The 23,177-nt window shown below is 38.4% G+C and overlaps 1 protein-coding gene across 6 annotated transcripts in view; it reads right to left on the bottom strand.

Annotated features, from left to right (window-relative positions):
* MARCHF1 (membrane associated ring-CH-type finger 1) overlaps positions 1-23,177 on the bottom strand; it is a 663,738-nt gene that overhangs the window by 18,431 nt on the left and 622,130 nt on the right. For all 6 annotated transcript variants that reach the window (XM_074229019.1, XM_074229017.1, XM_074229018.1 and 3 more), the window contains one exon: positions 7,341-7,488. In XM_074229019.1, coding sequence (XP_074085120.1) covers positions 7,341-7,488 — 148 coding nt within the window. The remainder of the gene's footprint in view (positions 1-7,340; positions 7,489-23,177) is intronic.

Here is a 23,177-nt window from a genome sequence, read left to right as displayed (position 1 = left end):
TATACAATGTTCTTCTATCCAAACCACAGTACTAACAATCTCGCACATTCACTAGGACATGGCTATTTCTGTGTATTAATGCAGATAGAATGTTCTCCTTTTCTCTAGTTCTGATTTTTGGAATTCTTTCTTGTTTCTTATAACTGCCTCTTTTCAATGTATCATAAAGCATTCTTCCTGAATCTCTCCTCTCCCACCTTTTTCCTAATCTTGAACTTTATCTGTGTGGCATGGTACCATGAAAAGAACTCTAGTTTGGGGCAAAACACTGACCCTCTCAACACCTTTTTCTTTGTTGCTGCAAGAATGTTGGGACTGAGCTGAATCAGAGATGTTGGACATGCAGCCCACATGCTGGCTACAGACCAGGGATCAGATTAAAATATAATTGGGAAATACATACCTACAAATAAAATACAACAGAACATATTATATAGATGTTTTTTTTAAGTCAAATATGCAGCCCACAGGGATTCTTATGGAATGGTTTAGCAACCCCCATTTCTATTTGAATTTGACACTATTAGACTCTGACCTTCAAACTTCCTTCCACTCTAAATCCATGAGCTAATGATTCTTCATGCACTATCTCTGTGACCAACACGCAACAAAAATGTTGCCCTTCCTGAAGGCACAGAATGTATATTATTTTTGTAATACTGGTGCCTAGTCCCTTGACTTGAAGGTGATTTATAAAAAAATAATTTGTATCCTATGGGATCCTAATGACTGAAAATAGGAAGAGAGACAAGTGGAAGATAAAAAATTTAGTCCTTAAGAACCCCTCTACCCTGCAAAAAAGGCTCCTATTTTGACAAATAGCCTCTACCCATGTTCTTCTGCATTTTAACTCCTGAGCCTTAGATATCTGTCCCTGTTTGACACTGTAAGTATAAAAAAGACTGGTGCATCACTAGCCTGCTAGGAATAATTCTTGTGTATCGAAAGAGTTTAAAAACCCATCTAAAGTTTTCCATGAATTGGGCAAACTTCCAGAGGCAGAAGCTCAGTCTAAGCACCAGTGGCCACAGCCATTTGTGAAACCTGATAAGTGGTGTGCTTCTCATAGTAACAAGCCTTGGGCAGTCATGGGAAGAGAAAAACCTGCCCTCACTATCATTTGTATGGGAGCAGGAGTTTGGGCTCAAACTATCCTTTCCCACACACCTCTAATATAATTTGTCTACATGGAATTGGAGATTAAATATATGATAGGATAAAAGCCTAGCTACCTGAAATCCAATCAGGAAGGTTTTCTCCCTGAAACTGGCTAGTAACTCACTGACAGCCAATCCCGGGGCCCCATTCTGGAGGCACTGTCCCCACTGCAGAAAGGCAGAAATGAGTATTCTGAAACCAAGCTCATAGATCCAGAGAATAAAGGTTAGGCCTGGAAGCTAAAAAACAAGAAAAAAGGGGGCCATAAAATGGTGAATCTAAATTGGACACTGAAAGATACTGCCATCCACCCTCATTTCATTATACTTTAATGAAATTTTGCCTGTCACCAGGTAGAACTATTCAAAGATCATGAAACAATTGACTTTTTTTTTCCCTGGTGGACATTGCTTAGAGGAATAAAAGAGACCTAAATAGTAGATTAATCCTATAGAAGAGGCAGAGGTGTCCAAGAATTCAGGAGGATAGAGGGAGATCTGGAGTCCAGATTCCTTAGAGTGTTGGGTGAGCTTACCCTGGCTCAATCCACACTTTGCTTAGCACCTGTGGTTGAATAGCAAGGAAACATAGAATAAATTCACTATTAGAAGAAGAGAGGGAGAGATGGATGCTCTTCTCATCAGCAATGACTGACCTAACATAACAGAACTTATATTCATCTAAATTCAACAAATATTTGGTATCCACTATATAGAACACATAAGATCCCTAAATTTCTTGGAATTAGTAAAGAAAGACATTGCACATATACAAATAATCACCAAATATAGTAATGCATGAGTACCTTTGCAGATGTGAACCTGAGCGGTCTTTGAGATGCAAGGAAAACAGGGAAGAGCTTCTGAAAAGTTTATTTTTGAGCAAGGAAACAAAAGGATGAGTATGACATGGGTGAGTAAATTAATAAATGAAGAAAATATTTCTTAGCATTAGATTTCTAAGTATCTGGCACTGTGCTAATTGACAAAAACCCATATAGAAAGGGCAAGCTTTCATTTTTTCCCCCCAACCATTGCACAAGTTTTCTTCTTTGATTACCAGGAGTCCCTCCCTTCAAAAAGTTAGCATTCCCTTCTAGGTGAGACAGTCAGTGGAGGTTATTTTGGTCTGAGACCTTGTAGGAATAATGAGTAGAACAATAAAGTAAGCCAATAAGATAGCAAAGAGCAAGACCATGGTCAGGATTGGAATTGGCTAGATATGCCACCAACCAGGATAGTTCTATACCTAAGGGGGCCAGGTGGGAAAACTTAGTATTTCAGGGGCACCTTAGCTGAAAACGTATAAGGGAAGACAGAGAGAAGACTAAGAAGGTAGGCTGGTACCAGGGCATAGAAAACCTTGAATTCCAAACTAAAGATCAAAATGAATGGATCATTGGAGTTACATGACCCTTTCCAGAAGAATTATGGAAAGATGGAGAGAAGAGAGCTGAGAAGATTGGCTTGGCTGATGGCTATCATAAGCTTAAATGCTTATTCGTTGATTGAAATTGCAATAGTTATATGGCAATGAGTGGCTAGTTAACCTCTGTTGAGGTGGCTGTTGGGAATAAAGAAGGGGGGAACAGAAATGAGAGATTGGGGGGGGGGATGATGATTGAGGGTCCTAACATTTCTCCAGCCATTTAAGGTGTTTGCATGTATTAATTTCATTTATTCCTCAATTCCACCAATTTGATACTTTTATTCTAATTTTAGAGATCAGGAAACTGAGGTACAGGGAATTTAAATGGCCTGCCCAGACTTTTTTGGATCTTCTTGGCTTATGCTCAGCACTGTCCACTACTTTACCAAACTGCCTTGGGGGAAAAGGTGGATGGACATATGAAACAGAAGGAAAAACCAATCTGGGAAAAACAAGCTCAGTTTTGGACAAAACTGAATTCAGTGGTCTGATGGAATGTAAGTTGGGAGAGCTCAGTAGAGATTTCAGGTGGGAGATAAAAACTGAGGAGTCACATGCAAATTAGTAATTAGTGATTTCTGAGAGGAAAAGAGTAATCCACAAAGAAGAGAGGGCTGAGAACAATCTAAGGAATATACTTAAAGATTGGGAGAATGGTGTAGAATTTAGTAAAGGAGACTATGGAAAGGATAGGAGGTGCAACAAGAGGGGGTGATGTTGAGGGAAAATCCAGAAGGAGGAGGTGACCTACAGAATCTCAAGTGCTATCTTGAGAATAACTTAATTCAGTTTAGTTTGTTTTAATTCCAGAGATATTTCTTGAAGTATTTAATTACCTCCAATGCAAAGGACAGTGCTAAGCCTTGAGGATACAAAGATGAAAAAACTGACCATTGCTGTCCTAAAGGAGGATTCAATCTATTGTGTGTGTGTATGTATGCCTAAATAATAATAATAATAATAATAATAATAATAATAAATGTTATATATAGTGAACTCCTTTCTTACCCTTATTCCTAGGGGGAAAAAACCCTTGAGAAAATAAAGGCTTCCTTTCCACTTTTTTTCTCATACTTGGCTAGAGAAGAAAATTAAACATGGAGGCCATATTACTAGCAAGTAATTGAGACAGATCTGGAAAACAAGGAATGCTGACAAAGTCACCCAAGAATATTATTCCTAGACCAGAGGCTAATAAATGATGTTCATTCCTATCTATACCCAAAGTTTATGTAGTGGTATTGGAAAGGTTCATTTTGTTCAGAGAATGACGACTGTCATTTGTCACTACCACTGACAAAAGCCTGCTGTTAGAGCCTTCAGCTCTGAAAAGAGCTACTTTCATTTGCAGGGTACCAACGTCAATACATTTTTTTTTAAATGCCTAGGATACAAGCTAGCATGTGTTGCTGCCACCAAGAGGACAGATTCTGCTATTATTTTACTTGTAGAAAAACAAGAGATAAATAAGCTTGCAGCAATATTCTTTTGGGGGGATGGGTTTAACATTTTTTTTCTTTAGGATGAAAACCTATGCTAGGTATGAAAATTCTGGATACACATTGAAAAGTGTAATATTGGGGGTAAGCTAGCTTATGGATTCACCCAAGTCTCATGTTTACCACCCCTATCCCAGTATCTGTTCCATACATTCTGCAGCAAAAGCAGACTTGGGAAGCCATAGGAACTCCATCTTGGTTCTATCCTATAAAGCAAATGCAAGTTTTTTTTTAATTAAAAAAGGCCTTTTCTAGCCCTGCTCCTGACTTGGTTCCCTCTTCCATCTCTTGTTAGCAGTTTATCACAAGACCTTTAAGAAATATGGAACTTCCCAAATGCTGATAAGATTTCAGTTTTTATAATTTCAATGCAGTTACAGTATAGAACTATGGAATTGAAATACTCCATCAGGTTATATAAGAATACCCTAAAAGGTAATATTGAAAGAGATTAGAGCTTTCTTGCATTTAAAAAAATATAGCTTTAATAGACTGTTCTTTTAAAAATGAGCTCCATTCTTTGAAAGGTGTCATTGGGTTCAAATTTCACTTTTAGCAGCTGCCACTGGTGTGACCATGGGTTTTTACCTTCCTGGGGTCCAGGTTCCTGGCTGACCAGTTGGACTACATTAAAAGTCTCTTCCAATTCTCAATTAGAAATTTACCTTCCATAGGCACTTTCCTAAACAAATCTAAGCCCTTGTTGACATATTTGTAAAATGGTGATAATAACAATAGCACTGTAGTTCAAATGCTAGCATAATGTCCACTGGATCCAGAACTGAAATTCATCCCTGAGATCTCTCCAAACCCTTCATTTTACATATGATGATACCGAGGCCAGACTCCAAGGTCACCAACCTGTTAAGTAGTAGAATTTTTTCCTTCAGGTCCTTCTTTTAGGTATTCCCAGAGCTAAAACTAGAAGTAATCAAGATGAGCAATTGAGTCAGGCAGAGATTACACAGTGATGCTCTTTCTCTCCCTTTTCTAGTTTTAATCCTTTACTCAGTAAAGGCCTTTGGATGCTTTGGGTTGGCTGTGTTTGTGGATGAAAAATGAGGAGTATGGTTGAGCCAGTATGAGATGCTGACCTTAATTCTCTGGACAAGTCTTACCTTCAAGGAGCTTACATTCTGTAAGGGGAATACAACATAGTCATATATAAATATATTCAAAATAAATCAAGATAATTGTGGAGGATAAAGACAGCTAGGGGAATCAGGAAATGAGATGGAGGTAACATTTGAGCTGGACTTTAAGAGAAATTAGTGATTTGAAGAGGCAGAAAAATTACATTCTAGACATGAAGGAGATGCCATAGAGATGGGAAATGGAATTTTGTGTAAGAGGAATTGTAAAACAACCAGTTTGGTTAGGTCACTGAGTGAAGTAGATCAAGGTCTAATACTAAAAAGTGGTAGCCAGTTTAAGATTTTTGTATGCCAGAGTCCATTTAACATCACTTTGGGAGATGGAGAGAGAGAGTGACTTCAGTCAGGGAGATCAATTAAGAAATGTTGCATATACCAGGTTATTGATGACACAGGCTTTATCCAGGGTGGTGGCAGTGGGAGAAGAGAGAAGAGGATGGCTGGGAGAAATGTGGAGGCGGAAGCAACAGACTCAGCAATGGATTCAATGTGATTGAGGAAAAATGAGGAGTGAAACATAATGCCAAAGTTTGGGACTCAGTAAGCTAAAAGGATGAAAGTGCCCACCACAGAATAGGAAAGTGGAGAAGAGGGGTGGATTTGTGAGTAAAAGAATACAAGTCTGTTTCAGAAATGTTGATCTTGAGATGCTTATTTAGTTTGAATTGTGGAAATAGAGCTCAAGGCAGCTAGGTGGCACAGTAGGCAGAGCACTGTCTGGGAATCAGGAAGACATCTTCATGACTTCAAACCTGGTCTCAGATTTTTGCTGGCTGTGTGACCCCGGGCAAGTCACTTCACCCTGTTTGTCTCAGTTTCTCATCTGTAAAGTGAGCTAGAGAAGAAAATGGCAAACCACTTAAGCATTTTTGCCAAGAAAACCCCAAATAGAACCACAAAGAATGAGACAGAACTGATCAACAACAACAATGGAGCTCAGGAGAAATTAGGGATAGATTAAAATATCTGAGAGTCATTTATGTAAGTGTGGCAATGGAACCTATAGTGGAGTGAAGAGAGAAAGAAGAAGGTGATCCAGGAATGGTTCTTGGGTATACACCCACAATTAGGGGCAGGATTTGGATGATTAGAAGAATAAAGGATGCACAAAATCTCAGAAAGGAGAGATTATGCAGGAAAAAGAGAATGGTCAGTGATGTCACATGCTACAGAGAAATCAAGATAGGACTAGATCAAGACCAGGACTAGATCATTGATTATTAAGACATCACTGGGAACTTTGGAAGAAAAATATAGAAAAGATAGTCTGTAAGAGGAGAAGATGTGATAAAAAGTGTACGTAACTGTTTGAAGGAATTTAGCTAAGAAAGGAGAGATTAAAAGCATAGTTCTGAATATAGGTTATAGTGAGTGTTTTTAAGGATGTAGGAGAGTTAATTGTATCTGTAGTCAATAGAGAAGGAACAGATAGGGAAGAAGAGATGGACTGGGGGAGATGGGAGGGAAGGGGATTTATATTAAAAGTAGAGCTTTGACTTTGAAGAGCAGAAGAGCCACCTCTATCAGATTTTGGAGTAAAGAAGGAAACAGGAATGACATCAGAGTATTAAAATGTAGAGTGAAATGAGGGAGCTCATGGGAAATTGTTCTAATTGTCTTATTAAAGTATGAAATAAGTCCTTTGTAGAGAGGATGAAAAAAATTTGGGGGGGGGGGGGAACAAGAGGCTTGAGGAGAGAAGAAGTAAGAATAATTACATCGTTGGAGCTGTAATTTGTACCTTCATTCATGTATCTTGGATATGAATTAGTTCTATGTATGTTCCTCCATGTGTATTCCCTAGTAATGATCAAATTTTCCCTTTGCTCCCTGTTGTCATTATAGAAGGGTGTACCCTAGATCTATGGGAGGAATGTTGACCCTACTTCCTTTGACTTGGCTTTGAACTCCTTGCATCCTCCAATTTTTAAAGATTATTGCATGAATGAGTGAAACCATGGTTCTGATTCTAGGGCATTGTGGCGTCAGACCTGCAGTACACCCTGACCCTGAGCAGCCATTCTCAGACTGTCAGGGGGACCAGCAGGCACCATATTAATTATGTTCTTAAATTCACTAGTAAAGAAAGCCTCTGACTTACCATTGTCATTGCCTTGCTTGATTTCCTCAGCAGTCCGATCTATTAACACATACAAGGACCACACGACACAAGTGATAGCAATAATGTGGAATGTGACAGAGCAGACTATTTTTCTCCTTTCACTTGTTGTCATCTGTAGTTTCTCCCACTGTAATGAGAAGATAAACATGCAAATGAGTTGTCAACAAGTTTTACAAAAAGATTGCCACCCCCTTCAACTGCTAGGTCCTAGACCTTGATATCTTTATTAAAGGAAATCATCCAGTGGTTACAAATAGAAAGGAGATTGTTATCTTTTATTTCCCAACAGAATCTTTATAGTTTAATAAAAGCATAAAAAATCCCCACAATTATGTATAATTTGACACTGAAAATAATAAATTAACCAATAAATCATTCCCTTCCCCTGTGAATTACTGTTAAGCCACTTCCTTTCTCTTGGTCTAAATTTCCTTAATTGTACAATAAAGTTATGGTCTGGAAGTTTTCCCATTTTTAACACTGTATAATGGTGGGTGTCCAAATATCTTCCTGTATTGTAGTCTACATCAGTGATATCAAACTCAAATAGAAACAGGGCTACTAAACTTAATAGGGATCCCTGCAAGCAACAGATTGACTTAGAAAACCACTGATTAATACCACCTGTGCTCTACTGTATTTTTATTGATTTTGTTAAATATTTCCCAATTGAATTTTAATCTGCTTCTACTCAGCTGGCTGTGTATCTGATACTCCTGGACTATATCACAACTGTTTTTATACCAGACTCTGCATGTTTTAATACTCCAAGGGTCTTGATTTTGCTTATGTGGGTATTGCATCCATCAGTGTTGATCACAGCCTCTCTAAATTTGGGTAAGCTGGACCTTGGAAGGCTGTCATCTATTCCATGACTGAGCCAATACGTACAGTCTTTACAGTTTGGTTGACCCTACTGAAGCTTGTATAGCCTTCATGACATTCTCCTCAATGCCATGATGTAGTGCCTGAGGTAGATCTAAGTGGAGAAGTGGACCTTCTAGGTTGAAGGAACAGTTCCAGAACTCCTTGATTTTAAATGAATAATAGAGCATGATGTTGTGCTAATATGTGTATGTACTTAGCAAATATTAGACAGGCAACCAATCATTCAGAATAAAGCTTACAATTTTCAATTGTTAATCCTCTTCTGATCATAAGAAATTTTCAAAATCTTCATATTAGGAAAAAAACAGATACAGGAGACTTGGACACCACATGCTGTTGTCAGGCAAACTATCACTACTACTGTTGTGCCTATTTTATTTAATGCATCATCTACAAGTGGACTCTCTTGTCTATAGAGAACAGCAGCCCTGTTGGTAATAAATATAGGTTGAGTATTAAGCATTAATCATCCTTTACATTTGCATGGCATTTCATAGTCTACACAACATTTGCTATGCATTAATTAACTCTTTTTATCTTCACAATGACTCTAAACCCAAGCAATACACACACTACTATCTCTGTTTTTTTATGAGAGGAAATTGAGGTTTAGAGAGTCATTTTAAAGTTCAAAGTATCCCAGGACTCAGAGTTGGAAGGAATGTTAGAGACCACTGGACTCAACCCTTTCTTTTATAGATGAAGAATGGCTTTCTCTGGCACCCAGGTGACTTACTCCAAGTCCAATACTAATTTTTACTCCTAACAACATTCCTCAAATTATATTCTTGGATTTGGTGACTGAGTGTAATGTATTCTTCAAGGGAAAAATGTTGCAATGGAAGATAAGTATAGCTCCTCACTTGCAATCAAAGGAAAATCCTAAGAGGTTGGTCAAAACGACACAGACCAAGCTAATGCATTCTTAAGATACATGGGAGTAGCAGGATAGGCAAGAGAGAAGATGGCTCTGCTCTCTGGTCAGAACCAACCTTGAGTTTTATGTTTACTTCTGGGTTTATGTTTTAAGAACATTGATAAGCTTGATTGAGAGCATCCACCAAGTTGGTGAAGGATTTCAAGACCATGCAAAGGTTAGTTGAAAAACTAGGGATATTTAGCCTGGAAACTAGGGATATTTAGTCTGGAAAAGAGAAGAATTGAGTGTGAGGTATTTATAAGTATTTCAAAGGAAAGGAGCTAGAATTTTGCTTTTTGGCCCCAGAAAGCAGAATGATTGGGAGAGATTGCAGAGAGTTAGGATGCAGTTATATATAAGGGAGGAAAATAAATTTAATAACTCAAATTCTGTAAGAGGAAAAATGGACTGCCTCTGAAATGGAGGTTCCTCACTGTCAACAGATCTTAAAAGGAAAGAGCAGATAACTCATGTGTATAGGGGATTTGTTTGTTTGGGACATTGGTTAAAATAGAATGGTCTCTGACACTCTTCCATTCTGAGATTCTGAAAGATTCTGTGTGTGGTTAAAAAAAACAAACAAACCTATTCTCAGAACATTATTAAAAATTGTTTCCTTCCTCTTAAAAAGTGATCAGCCCCTGCTAGTTACCTAGGAATAACAAGTGCTTCCTTTTTTGACACTTCTAAATTAGTCAATATTAAATTAATGAGCTTTTGTTACTCTTATTTTAGCCTGTCTCCAAACTCCTTATCACTTCTGCTGCATAGTTTTATTTCTTTTCATCTACTTTTGGCATCGATTCATTGTAATCATAATTTTTTAGATCCTGTCAAATAAATAGGCTGTGAATTTTACTTTCACCATATGACTTTGGTGTTTCCAGATTTAATCAATATACCCTGCTGTGCTTTAATATCCTGGCTTGTCAAGTAGGAACATAATATGGTGCAGAAAAACAGTCTCTCATTTTGCCCCTATCCCCTCAACCCTCTAAAGTACGTCAGAGTACATTCAATAAAAGCATCATACCAAATTTGATTGAAAAAAATAACAATCTTTAAAAAGCAGGGGCCTCTTAAAACTGAGAAGCAATTTAATAAAATTGCACAGGATCTTGTTATTTGATTCTCACCTGCTTAGAATAGTAAAGGTTTCTGAATACTGGTTGAAACCAGCTGTACATCCGCAGTCACTAAAAACAAAGCTTAAATGTGAGGCAAGATTGCCGCCTGCTGCCCAGTCAGGTCAATGCACACAAATTTGTTGGTGCAATTTTCATCTGCAGAATGTCGCATTTTGTAAACAAGTAAGGGTTTTGCCGCAGTTTTGTGCATTCACAGATCCCAGGACTGAAAGACAGTTTTCAGAATGCCATACTGAGTCAAGGGCATATTGACAGTAGGAATAAAAGAAAGAAGCCTCATTAGAAGAAGCCCCCCCCCCCTTCTAAGTCTTTCTCTGCTGCCTTGAAAAACCCTGGGTGGGGAGGGGGGTTTCCATCCTTAAAAAATCCTGACTTGGCCCTCTGAGCATGATCCTCTGTCTCTTGCCCCTTCCTCAGAAAAACTGCCCTCACTACTGAACTGACACTGAACTCTCCAAGGTACCAGTGGTCTCTTGATTGCCAATCCAATGAATCTGCCAATTCAGATTTCATGCTTGTGCCCTTCTTTTGCATTTAAATTGGGGGTTGACTACCCTCTTTTTCTGGGTAGTCTCTCTTTTTTGGTCACACACTAATTATTCCTGGTTCTTCTACCCATTTAAGTGTTACCCCTTAGTTTCCTTGGCTAAATCATGATCCATGTCCCCTCAGTACTTCCTTGTCTTTAATTACCACCTCTATGCAGATGATTTCCAAGACTTTATTTCCTGCCGGTGTCCCTCTTCTTAGCTTCAGCTCCACATTACTAATGGTTTATCAGACATTTTGAACTAGATGTTCATAGATATCTCAAACTCAACATGTCCAAAACAGAACTCAGAACTTTTTAGTCAAAACTCAATCCTCTTCTGAAGCTCCATATTCCCATTCATGTATACTTCACTTTCTTTAGCCCTATATAAATAATTGGAGGAAGTTTTGTCATTTCCACCTTTACAATATCTTCTATCCACCCTAATTTAAGCCCTTATCAATCTTAAACTGGACTATTGCAGTATATTCCTAATTGGTCTCTGTGCCTCAAGTCTCTTCTCCAATGAATTAGCTGGAAAGAGGAGAGAGAGAGAGAGAGAGAGAGAGAGAGACAGAAAGAGAGGCAGACAGACAGACAGATAGACACAGAGAGAAAGAGACAGAGAGCTTGGGGGGGCATTTATGAAATAATTATTATGAACTAGGAAGAACCAGGTGGTGCAATGGATAGAAAGCTGGATCTAGCATCATCAGAAAAATTCATCTCCCTGAGTTCAAATCTGATCTCAAATACTTCCTAGATGTGTGATCCTGAGTGAATCACATCATCCTGTTTGCCTCAATTTCTTCATTTGCAAAATGAACTGGAGAAGGAAATAGAAAACTATTCTAGTTTCTCTCTGCCAAAGAAAAACCCCAAATGGAGTAATGAATAACAATGAGACAACTAAATAGCAAAAATATGTCAGATACTGGTCTAAATGCTAGGAACAGGATTACAAAGCGATATTTCCTACCTTCAAGGGTAGGAATAATATTCTAATAGGAGAAACATTTCCTAATGGGAAAAGATAGAAAAGTCTGGATACTCAGGAGCAGAGCATGGGTGACTTGAGCTTCTCATGAAATAGTGGCCCTGAAAGAACTCACCAGGCAGAGGAAGGGACACAGGGACTTGATATTCTGACAGAACATACATATCAAGTCAACTCCTCTGTTCAATATACTCCAGTGATTCCCAGTGACCTTAAGAACCAAATACAAATTTCTTGGACATTTAAAGCCTTTTACCACTTGGGCCCAATCTACCTTTCTAGGCTCATTATACATCGATCCACTTCGTTCACTCTATTTTCCAGTTAAACTGACCTTCTTTCCATTCCTGCCATGTAGAGCTCAATTTCCTGTCTCTGTGTCTTTGCCCGGGCTATACCCCCCTGTATAGAACACACTCTTTCCTCACCAGTGTCTGGAGGAATTTCATTGTTCACTTTAAAACTCATCTAAGATGCCACCTCCTCCAGAAAGATTTGAATTCTTCTTTGATCATCTCAATTGCCACTGCCATCCCCATAAAATTACCTGGTAGTTACTGTGTGTGTTTGTGTGCTGTGTGTGCTGTGTGTGCTGTAAGCTCCTTGAAGGCAAGCTGTATTAAATTTTTTGCTATGTATCCCTAGCATATAGTAGTTACTTTCTAATTAATTTCTGATTAATCAAACCAAATGAACTAAGGACAATTGGAGAACCGCAGATTAGGAAGAGAACTGGAGACTACCCTGTCTGAGCCAACTCTAACATGGCTTCTTTCTGGTGGAATTGGTCTATCTGTAATTTATTATAATGCTCAGCAGGGCTGGTCTCCATGGTGACAGTGTGATTTCCATCCTGGGAGGAGCCCTGTCCAATCAGCTTCAGCCACAAAGGCCTGTGGCTGAGATAAACTGGTAACCTGGATGGGCTGCCTGCAGGGGAGGAGGACTTCCAGGCTAAAAGATGGAATTGCAGAATTTCAGAGTTAGAAGCTACATCTGAGGTCCTCTGGTCTAACACAATCCTAAAAAGATAGACTGTTCCAGACCTAGCAAATGGTCAACCAGCAGACCTCCAGGGAGGGGGAGCCATGGCTTTTGGAGCCAGGTCAGGGCCCCCTTCTGAAGGGTTCTGATTGTTAGGATTCGCCCCCTCTTGCAAATCCCCCAAGCTTAGATTGACCATTTTGCAATTTCTACTTACAGTCCTTAATTACTACTACTACTACAACACACTTACCATGTGCAAGCACTCATTTGAGCCTCACAACAACCTTGGAAGACAGGACCTGTTAATATTCCTATTTTACAGATGAGGAAAATGAGGCAGCAGAGTTAAGTCATTCATCCAAGGTCACAGCTAGTCAATGCCTAAGATTTGATCCAGATTTGAACTCATGTCTTCCTGATTTCCATTGCAAAGCTCTCACTGAAAATCTTGCCCTGCCAGCCTTTAAAGATGCTCTTCACCTTCTTAGCCCAAAATTCTTCTCTGAGAACATTTTCCTCAACCCATCTTCAGATGTCACAGACTCCAGGCCCTTGAGTGTCCAGTTATCCTCTGAAATCTCACTTATTATCACACTTCCTAACCTGTGGTGCTCAGAACTGAAGAGAAGGTTCCCTCCTTTACAAAGTTGGGGCAAACTCATGTCCACTAAGCCAATTCATTCTTTTTGCTTTCAAACTGTTTTTTTGCTGTTGTGTATAACAATCACAAACTCTTAATTCTGGATTCATCAAGCTGGCCAACTATCATTCATTAAGTTTCTATTCTGCTAAGCAGTTAAATAGCACAGTAGATAGTGTGCTGGATATGAGGTCTAAAGAATTGTCTTCCTGAGTTCAAATCTGGCCTCAGACACTTACTCACTGTGTGTCCCTGGACAAGTCACTTCATCCTGTTGCCTCAGTTTCCTCATCTGTAAAATGAGCTGGAAGAGGAAATGGCAAATACTCTAGTATCTCTTCTAAGAAAACCCCAAATGGGGTCATGAAACAACTGAACATCACCCCAAAGATTCTGTTCCCACAAGAACGCACCTAGGGGGTCAGTTCTGGACTTCACAGTTTGATGCCAAGTTGGCTTCCGGGGTCTCTTTCAACTTTAAAATTGATTTGATTCTATGAAAAAAAGCAGTACCATACAATCATTTTTTAAATGACAACACACAAATCAAGAGCTAGATCACAGACTTTTTTCCCCTCCATAATGTACACGTCTCCTCTTCTTTTGGGGCCTTCTAATGATCTGATTAATTAGCATATTATATAGTGTCATGAACCCCGTGGGTGCTTAATAAATTCTAATTGAATGGAACCAGCTGCAGGATGATTCATATGCCATCTCCAGTTTTGAAGTACAGGAACTCATCAGCTACATATGAAGGGGTTTTGAACCCCCCTCATGGGAAGTAGCTTTCTTTGCTTCTGCAGAAGGCAATTCAAGACATGGATAAGGATGGTAATAGGAGGCTGCTTGATGGATTTTCTGATTCTATGCTTAGGCAGGGGGACAAACCTTGCCAAATGGGTGGCAATTTTGAAGAACAAACTTTCTGAGCTCATTGAAGTATAATTTTATGTAGAGGCGGGGCGGGGGTGGCTTGGTTGACCTTGAGAGCTTCCTGTCAGTCTTGTTTATTCCACAGAATTTGTGGGACCATCGCTAGGTGAGGGGAGCTGTAACTCTGAATGGACTTGACAGTCTCTGAATTGAGAAACAGTTTATAAACAGGGACTCAACTACCACTTCTGTTTTAATCTCTCCTTCCAACATAGTGGAGGCACTTGGGAGCCTGAAGTGAATTTATTTCAACTACTATGAAGCTTGATTCACTTTCTGCAGGAGGAGGGAAGACACACTCACCTCCTACCCTTACCTGTCTTAAGCTAAGGAGTAGGGGTACCAGTAACAACCAGCATTTATAACAACACTTTACAGTTTGCAAAATGCTTTACAAAACCACCTTGTTAGATCCTCACAACAACCCTGGGAAGTAGATGCCATAATTATCTACATTTTACAGATGAAGAAACAGAGGTAGGCAAAAAAAGGAAGCAACAAAGTGACTTGCCCAGGGTCACACACCTGGATTTGATTGTGGGTCTTCCTGTGTCCAGGTTGTCAAAATGAGAAAGGGTGTTCCCCCAGCCAGGCTTTGGAGGCCCCCTCCCCTGCCCCCTCACATCTTAGATGAAGAATCTAGAGACTTCATGGGCCTTCTGGAGCATGGCAGAGTTACTCTGGAAGCTAAGGCCATGAATAGGGTAGGAGAGCACTGCCCTAGGTACAGCCTGATTTTTGTGAATCTTAGAAGCCAAAAAAGGGTGTTTGCATTTGAAAATGGCTAAAAAATATACCAAGAAAAAAAAATTCCATGAACATGAAATTCCATGAGACTTGAATGACCATGTCCTTAAATACAGTTCTCTTAGAACACTTGGCACTCCTTTGTTCCCACATTGTCTCCGGCAGTTTCCTCACTAAGTAGTTTTGATGTTTCTCCCTACTGCTTGGATGCTGTCCCAAGTCCCAGTGGTACAGGCATAACTTAAAAATGTCTTGAAAGCTGCCCCAATCTTCCATTAGGGGACCTGTGTTACAAAAAAAAAAAAATCTTGCTCTTATGTTTTCACCTCTATCAATAAAAATCTGTGGAAAAGTTTTTTTTTTTCTCTCTTGTAATGAAAGTACCTATAATTATATCCTAGAACTGTCGTCTTGGCCTTCAATGCCTAAAATGTCTAAAAGAAAAGTTTGCCAGTTCCACCTGTGACCTATGTGACCCTCTGAACCTGAACACTTCTGATCCTGAACCAGATTAAACTGTAACTGGAAAATATTTAATAAAATAAATAAAAATACAATAAAACAAAAAGATAGTTAAAAACTGTCACTATATAGCCCGCAGCTATCCTTACTACTGATTAGTGACCCCCAAACTTTCTGAGTTTGACATCACTGCTCTAGAGTATCAGAATTTAGAGGCTGATAATTATCATTTGCATTCCCTTCAGGGCAGCTAGGTAGAAGTGGATAGAGCACTGGCCCTGGGATCAGGAGGAACTAAGTTCAAATTTGACCTCAGGTGCTTAATATTTCTTTAGCTATGTGACCTTGGGCAAGTCACTTAACCCCATTTCCATGCCCCCCCCAAAAAATGATAATTTCTTCTACAGCATAGAAACAAATGAACTGAGCATCTAGTTAGTAAGATTCATTAGTGAAAATAGGAAGCTATAAGATTTTCTTCCTTTCTACTTCCCCAAGCCTCTCAGGTACCTTTATTCTATACCCCCAAACCCAGAAGCCACCTTGAAATATTCAGGGGACTTTGTCATTCCCCTCATAGGGCAGAGTCTTGAAAGATGGCTTTCAAAGCACCATACCTTAAGTTTTAAGATCCAATCCCCAAATTAATTTGTCTTTAAAAGCTGGATGGTTTTTTTTTTCTTTTAGGTGATATTTATTTTTTTGTTGTTATTTTCAATTCCTTTTTTTAACTTTCATTTTTAACAACAATTTTTAAAAGTATTGAGTTATAATTGCTTTGCTTTTAGACCCTCCCCCACCAATTGAGAAGGCAAGCAATACAATGCTTATTATACATGTAAAATCATGTAAAACATATTTCTATGTAATACATGTTTAAAAACTGATTTAAAGGCATGTTTTGTGCTACTTGACCCAAAGCACATTTTGTGAAGTTTGCCTTCAGTGCTAAAATTGCTAGTTATATATCTACTAGTGTCTCTTGAAAGAATGGTATGAATTCTTCCCTTTTACTAAATATATAATTCTTATCTTTGATTTTTAAGCTTGACTGAACAGAATATATTGTTTCGTTAGGTGTTATCTATTTCTTTGGCTTTTCAGAATATCATGTTACAAATTTATCTTTGATTTCTTATTCCTTGGAAATTGAAGTTTCCTCCCCATGCTTCTTTATTTCAGACAAAATTGCTATTTTTCCTTAGCTTTTAAATTTGATTATAATTTTGTGTTGGTGAGGTAATTTTTTTTTCTGCTGACAGTCTGTGAATTTTCTCAATCTGTAATAAGCCTTCTGCTTCCCCTATTTCTGCTTACTTTTTATATGTGATTTTTTTAATATCATAGTATTCAGGTTTTCTTTCTTATAATGTTATTCTGGAAGATATATAGTACTTAAGTTCCATTTAATTATCCTGTCTTTAAGTTCAATGTTTTGGTTTCCTAGAATCCTCATGCATGCACTCTTCTAATCTTAATTTTGTTGTTAGCTTTCCATATTTTTCCAACTGCCAATTTTGCCTTTTAGTTCTGATGTTCTCTTTTTTCAAAGAATCTCTCGTTATGCAGGGTCCCTATTTTTTATTGAAAGTTTTATGATCCTTGTTTAGATTTACTGATTACTTCCTTAGGACCTTTAGATTCTGTCTTTTAAAATATATATATTCCACCCAATTTTTTTAGTTTCTCTTATCGACCATTCCAGAGGACCACTGTCATTGATCCATTGACATTTTCACTAGGTCTCGTGGACTTTGTTGTGGGGTTTCTAGCTTCCTAAAAGAATTTTTGACTCAGTCCCCATTGTTATGAAGTACTTTTCCTCCTGATGCTTCTTCAGTTCTCTTCCTCAGTTAGTTATTATCTACTTTTATCAGTCACTGCTGATTTTTCTATGGTGTCCATGCTGAAAATGTGCTTCTTATAATCAGTCTGAAAAACCCACTCTAGTGTCCTCTGCCTGTCTCTGTTCTCTCTCAGACCACAGGATCAGACCAGGTAATGAAGTGTATCTCAGAGTAATTAGGGTTCCAAGTGGTCCTGGCTGTTGGGGCTGTTTTCCACTTTTTAGACAGCTGAAGGAGCAGTTGGGTGGTGTCATGGAGCATACTGGACTGAGCCTGAAGTTAGGAAGCCACATCTTCCCAAGTTCAAATCCAGTCTTAGACATGTAATAGCTGACCTTGGGCAAGTCACTTCACCCTGTTTGCCTCAATTTCCTCATCTGTAAAATGAACTAGAGAAGGAAACAGTAAATCACTCCAGTGTCTCTGTCAAGAAAACTCCAAATGGGATCACAAAGAGCTTGAAGTGGTTGAAAAGTAGCAGCAGCAGCAGCAGCAGCAGTAGCCATACCCTAGTGGAGGCTAATAGCACCTCTCTCCTGACTTCGATGGCCCTCCCTCCCTCCCATCTTTCCCTTCTCCTAAACTCCCTCCATTCAGAAGTTTAAAGAATACTTCTAAAAGCACAGGTCTGACTGGGTCATTCACCTGCTCTGAAAACTCCAGTAGCTCCCAATAACCATTAGGATCAAAGATGAGCATGTTTCTGGCATTTTAAGCCCTTCAACACCTCTTTTTCCAATTCTATTATACCCCACACCTAGCTGTTGAAGTTACTTTAACCTTTCTTTGCTCAGTTTCCTTATCTAGAAAATGAGGATAATAGTAACACCTTCTTCCCAGAATCAAATGAGATAACAATCATAAAGCTCTTGACACTAAAGCTTGTCTTCATAATCATCTCCTCACTCTTCCATCTCCCCAATGAAATTTCTAGCTCTGATGTGTAACATTCCACTGACGGCTCCATGCTTTTGAACAAGGTGCTCCCCAATCCTGGAGGACACTCCCTACTCACTACAACCTCTTAGGATTCATTGCCTCTTTTAAAGCTTAGCTCAAATGCTTCTACTAGGTAAGGCCTTTCCCCCAACTGTGCTAGAGACAATATCTCAACATTTTCCCTACCATGCTTCCTCATTGATCACAAAGCGACCATGAGGAGCTTCATGAAGGTTCTGATATCTGGCAGGTGAACTGTGATGTATAACTCAGACTTAAAGGCTTCTCAGCGTCTGTTCTTACTGAAGTTTCTCCTCCTGATAAAAGAAATCTCTTTGGTGCTAAATGTGGAATTACCCACCTATGTTTTCATTTGGCTCCAATATTGAACCTAAAATGCCTTAGGTATACTCCCCTTTCCCAAGCAAATTACCAAATATGTACTTTTTTATTCAGGTTTATTTTATTAAAATCAAAGCACCACAGTCTGCCAAAAACAAAACATTCCATACATAACAGTAGCAAAGACTACTGTCCTTCACAATTTATTAAGTGATTCCTCCATGAAGAAAGAAATCTGTAATCTGATTGGCTAGCATTACTCAGGAACAAGATGCACCAGTATGTGAATTATGACCCATTAATTTCACACCCAGGGTTATAAAGATGAAAGCTACTTTCTTCATAATTGTAAGTATATGTGTTAATTCTAATGATAGACAATAAGTTTCTTGAAGGCAGACATTTTTCATTTTTGTCTTTCTCTCCTCAGTGTTTAGCACAGATCCCATCATAAACACACACACACACACACACACACACACACACACACACACACACACACAGAGAGAGAGAGAGAGAGAGAGAGAGAGAGAGAGAGAGAGAGATAGGGACTAGGCTTTTAATTTATTGACATAGGGAACTCCTTACTGAGGAAACTCCATCTACCAATGTAGTCCTATACTATCTCTGCAAATTATAGCCTTAGAGAACTGTGTAGGGTCCTCAGAGGTTACATAACCTTCACAGTCACCCAGACAGGGTATGTTAGATATAAATCTTGAATTCAAGCCTTTTCTGACATTGAGGTTGTCTCCTTATCCATTAGACCTGAGGTGTTAAACAGGGAGTAAACAAGATTACTAAAACCAGATTGAAATGTATTTGGGAAATAAATTAAAAATATGATAGAACACATATGTTGTTAATGAATTATTTTTTAAGTCAATATTATTGGGCAGCTCAGTGGTGGTAGAGTGTATACCCAGCCTTTAGTCAGGAAGACCTGAGTTCAAATCCAGCCTCAGGCACTTGCTGACTGTGACTATGGGTCATGTCACTTCACTTTATCTGTCTCAGTTTCCTCATTGTAAAATGAATTAGAGAAGGAAATGGCAAACTACACCAGTGTCTGCCAAGAAAATCTTTAATATGACTGAAAACAATGACCACAAAAGTTAATATGAGCCCCACAAAGATTCTTATATTTTAGTGGCCTCCAGTTTCTATTTGAGAGATGACTCCAGGTCATGTTGCTTCTGGATACTTTGTAAGAATTTAATAAATACTCACTGATTATTATTTCTATTTCTCCATAAAACATTATAACCCTGATCTTATTCACTAAATAGACTTGTTATTCATTCAATGGACTTATTTTTGTATTTCCAATAGCTTTGCTCACAATAGACACCTAATGAATTCTTGTACTGGAATGGATATTTTTTAAATCATGAAGAAACTGAAGTTCATAAAGTTAATGACTTGTCCAAGATAACAGAATATATCAGTTTCAGGCAAAATATATATTTCACTGACATCTTGAAAATCAAATCCAAATAACTTTAAGAACAATGGAGGAGGGAGGAAGTTGCCTAAGTTTGGTCACCAAGCTGAGTATCAGACAATGTATCTACAATGATGTGAAAAGAAAAGCAATAGGGTTATTACCTAGAAGTTAACTGGAGGGAAAAAAATCCAAGAAAGGTATCAAGAGTAAAATGCTTGGTTTCAAGTGTACAAACAAAAAATGACCAAAACTGAGTCAAAAAGCAAGAAGAACCAGAGGTTCTACCACAAAAAAACCCAAATTTAATCCCCTAAGTAAAATGAAGTATGACCTAATTTGATTAAATACATGCCTCTGGATGTATTAAAACAAACATTAAAACAAATAAATATACAAAAATCAGGGTATCTCATTGTTCAGATGTATCCAAGGATATCAATGACAGCAAGTTGTAATTTATACCAAAATTTTCATTTCATCATTTTGTAGTTGTTAAGAACTAGAAACAAAGTTGGTGCCCATAAAGTGGCAAATGGCAAAACAAATTGTGATACATGTATATGATAGAATATTATTGTGCTTTAAGAATTTACAAATGTGAAGAATTTGGAGAAATACAGTCTGATACAAAGTGAAATGAGAGGAACTGGTAAAACAATATAATTATCATAACAATATTTTAAAAATCACAATAAAATTGATTGATGTTAACAACTAGGCTGGCCCAGAGAAGAATTGGAAAAAAATGTACCTTCTTCCCTTTTCTGCAGGAGTGATGGATTGTGGGTATGGAATATTTTTGGTAGTCTTAAATGCAGTTGATGTGTTAGTTTGTTTTAGTGATAAGGGCAAAGGGGAAGATTTATTTGGAAATGAATGGAATAGAAAAATTCAAAGTAATAAAACAATACAAAAAACAGGATAGATAAAGGAGTGGAGCAGGTATATGCATTTGTGGAAATCCAAGTGAGAGGTGGGAAGGAATGAAGAGAGATGGAAAGGAATGAAGAGTTTAAGAAATAGATTACAATCTCATCATATGTACCTGATATAATTAATAGCAATGGGGAACTCTTCATTCTTTCATCCTGTAGAGGAAACTACAAGGGTGGGAGAGGGGTGGGAGTAGGGGGGAGGGAGCAGAATCTATCCTGGATCTGTGACAGGGCAACTTACTAACTAGCTACTCCAATGGCAAGAAAAATGGGAACTTTGGGAATGGAAAGAGACCACCTCCTCCTAATTTGTAATAGAAGACAGGAAAGTAGTGTGGGAGTAGTGTGACTTACACCCTAGTTTGGGAAAGCAGATTTCAAAGGGAAGAGAGTAAAAATAGGTAGGATCTCATGAATAGAAATCCCACAGAGGAATTCTATTCATGAGAGATGGAAAAATCTCAAAAATGAAATTCTGAGGACACAAAAGAAAACAATTCCAAACAGAAGGACAAATAGGAGATTAGCTACCTAGATTTAAAAAAAGAATCTTATCTATATGTAATCACTATGTTGTAACATAGGAGTGGGAAAATATGTAATATACATATATTTATAAAATGCAGAAGTTACAAAAGTTAAGAGAATGAATGAAAACATAGAGTCCTGCAAAAATGTGTGAGAAGGAACTGTTGTTAGTGAGGGAAGCAAAGGAAAACAAAGGATATGGGTTTCTTTAAACCAAAGGGGAGAATCGAGGGTAGATGGGAAGAAAGTAGAGCTGCTTTAACCCTTGTGTTTGTTGGCCAAAGGAAGGGAGCTGATAGTCAATAAATTAAGTTGGTAGAATTAAATTAAATTGATAGAATTACTTGTGATTAATTCATATCACCTGATGCAGATAAGGTAGCATGGTATACAGAATTGGGGTTAGAGGGCCTGGGTTTGAATCCTGGTTCTGCTCTTTATTCTCTGTGGGACCCTGAGTAATCAATGACCTCTCTTGTTCCTCACCTATAAAATTTAGGGCTTGGAATGTGTGGACTCTGCAGTTTCTCCTTGCTCTTATTTCCCATACACAACAATAGACCTCACATCTCTATGACTTTGCATGACCATTCCCATGCCTAGAATGAACTCCCTCCTCACCTTTCCTGATTATGATCCCCAAAGTCCTTCAAAACTCAAATGCAGCACCATCTTCAACATAAACTGTTTTCTGATTCCCCAGGTTGCTGGCAACCCCCTCTCTCCTGGGACTCCCTTTTTATTTTGTGAATGTAAAGATAGGGTCCCCCTCTTCCTCTCCCTCTTCTCCCCTCTTTCCCTTCTTCCTCACTCCCACCCAGTAGAAGCCAACACAATCAAACATCAGTGACAATCACTTTATATCAAAAACAATCCTGGCTAAGGATTACAAAGGCACCCACACTTGGAGCCAGAAGTCCTCCACTCCAGGGAAACTTCAGAGAACTCAAAAAAGTGAGAAAAGGACTTTGAGCAGCCAGGATCTGGCTAATCCTTTGTCATGTGTCCCCTACATGTGTGTCTGATTACCATTCTTCCTAGAGATCTTGTATGTAGGGAAGGGAATTTGTTTTGTTTTTAACCTGCCATTCCTACTATTCAATTTATTAAATACCTTTTGTAAAAAAGATAATTAAGTCTGTCTGTTAGTGGAATGGAAACTGGTGGGGCCCAAGAGTGACAGTACTTGTCACTAGCTTATCAGGGTCACCTTTGAAACCTTAGGGAGAGTAGTGCTTAGCCACCTTCTGGGAATCTGTCAATGCAAATGGAAGAACTAGATGGAGAGAGGGCTGTATATGTATTCTGTATTTATTTATACCTATACATATTGACTCCCCTAATAGAAGGTAATTAACTTCTTTAGTTCAGGAACTGTATAATTTTTATCCAGTATAGTGTCTGCCACATAATAGGTGCTAAATAAATGATTTCTCATTCATTGATTAAATTTATTATCATATTAATTAAAGTAACAGATATAATCATTGAACTCAAATGAGGGATATTTGAAAGATAGTGG

The sequence above is a fragment of the Macrotis lagotis genome, chromosome 3, assembly GCF_037893015.1.
Source record: "Macrotis lagotis isolate mMagLag1 chromosome 3, bilby.v1.9.chrom.fasta, whole genome shotgun sequence".
Classification (NCBI taxonomy): Eukaryota; Metazoa; Chordata; class Mammalia; order Peramelemorphia; family Peramelidae; genus Macrotis; species Macrotis lagotis.
Note: the sequence above shows the minus strand (reverse complement) of the source record. Positions and strands in the feature narration are given on the sequence as shown.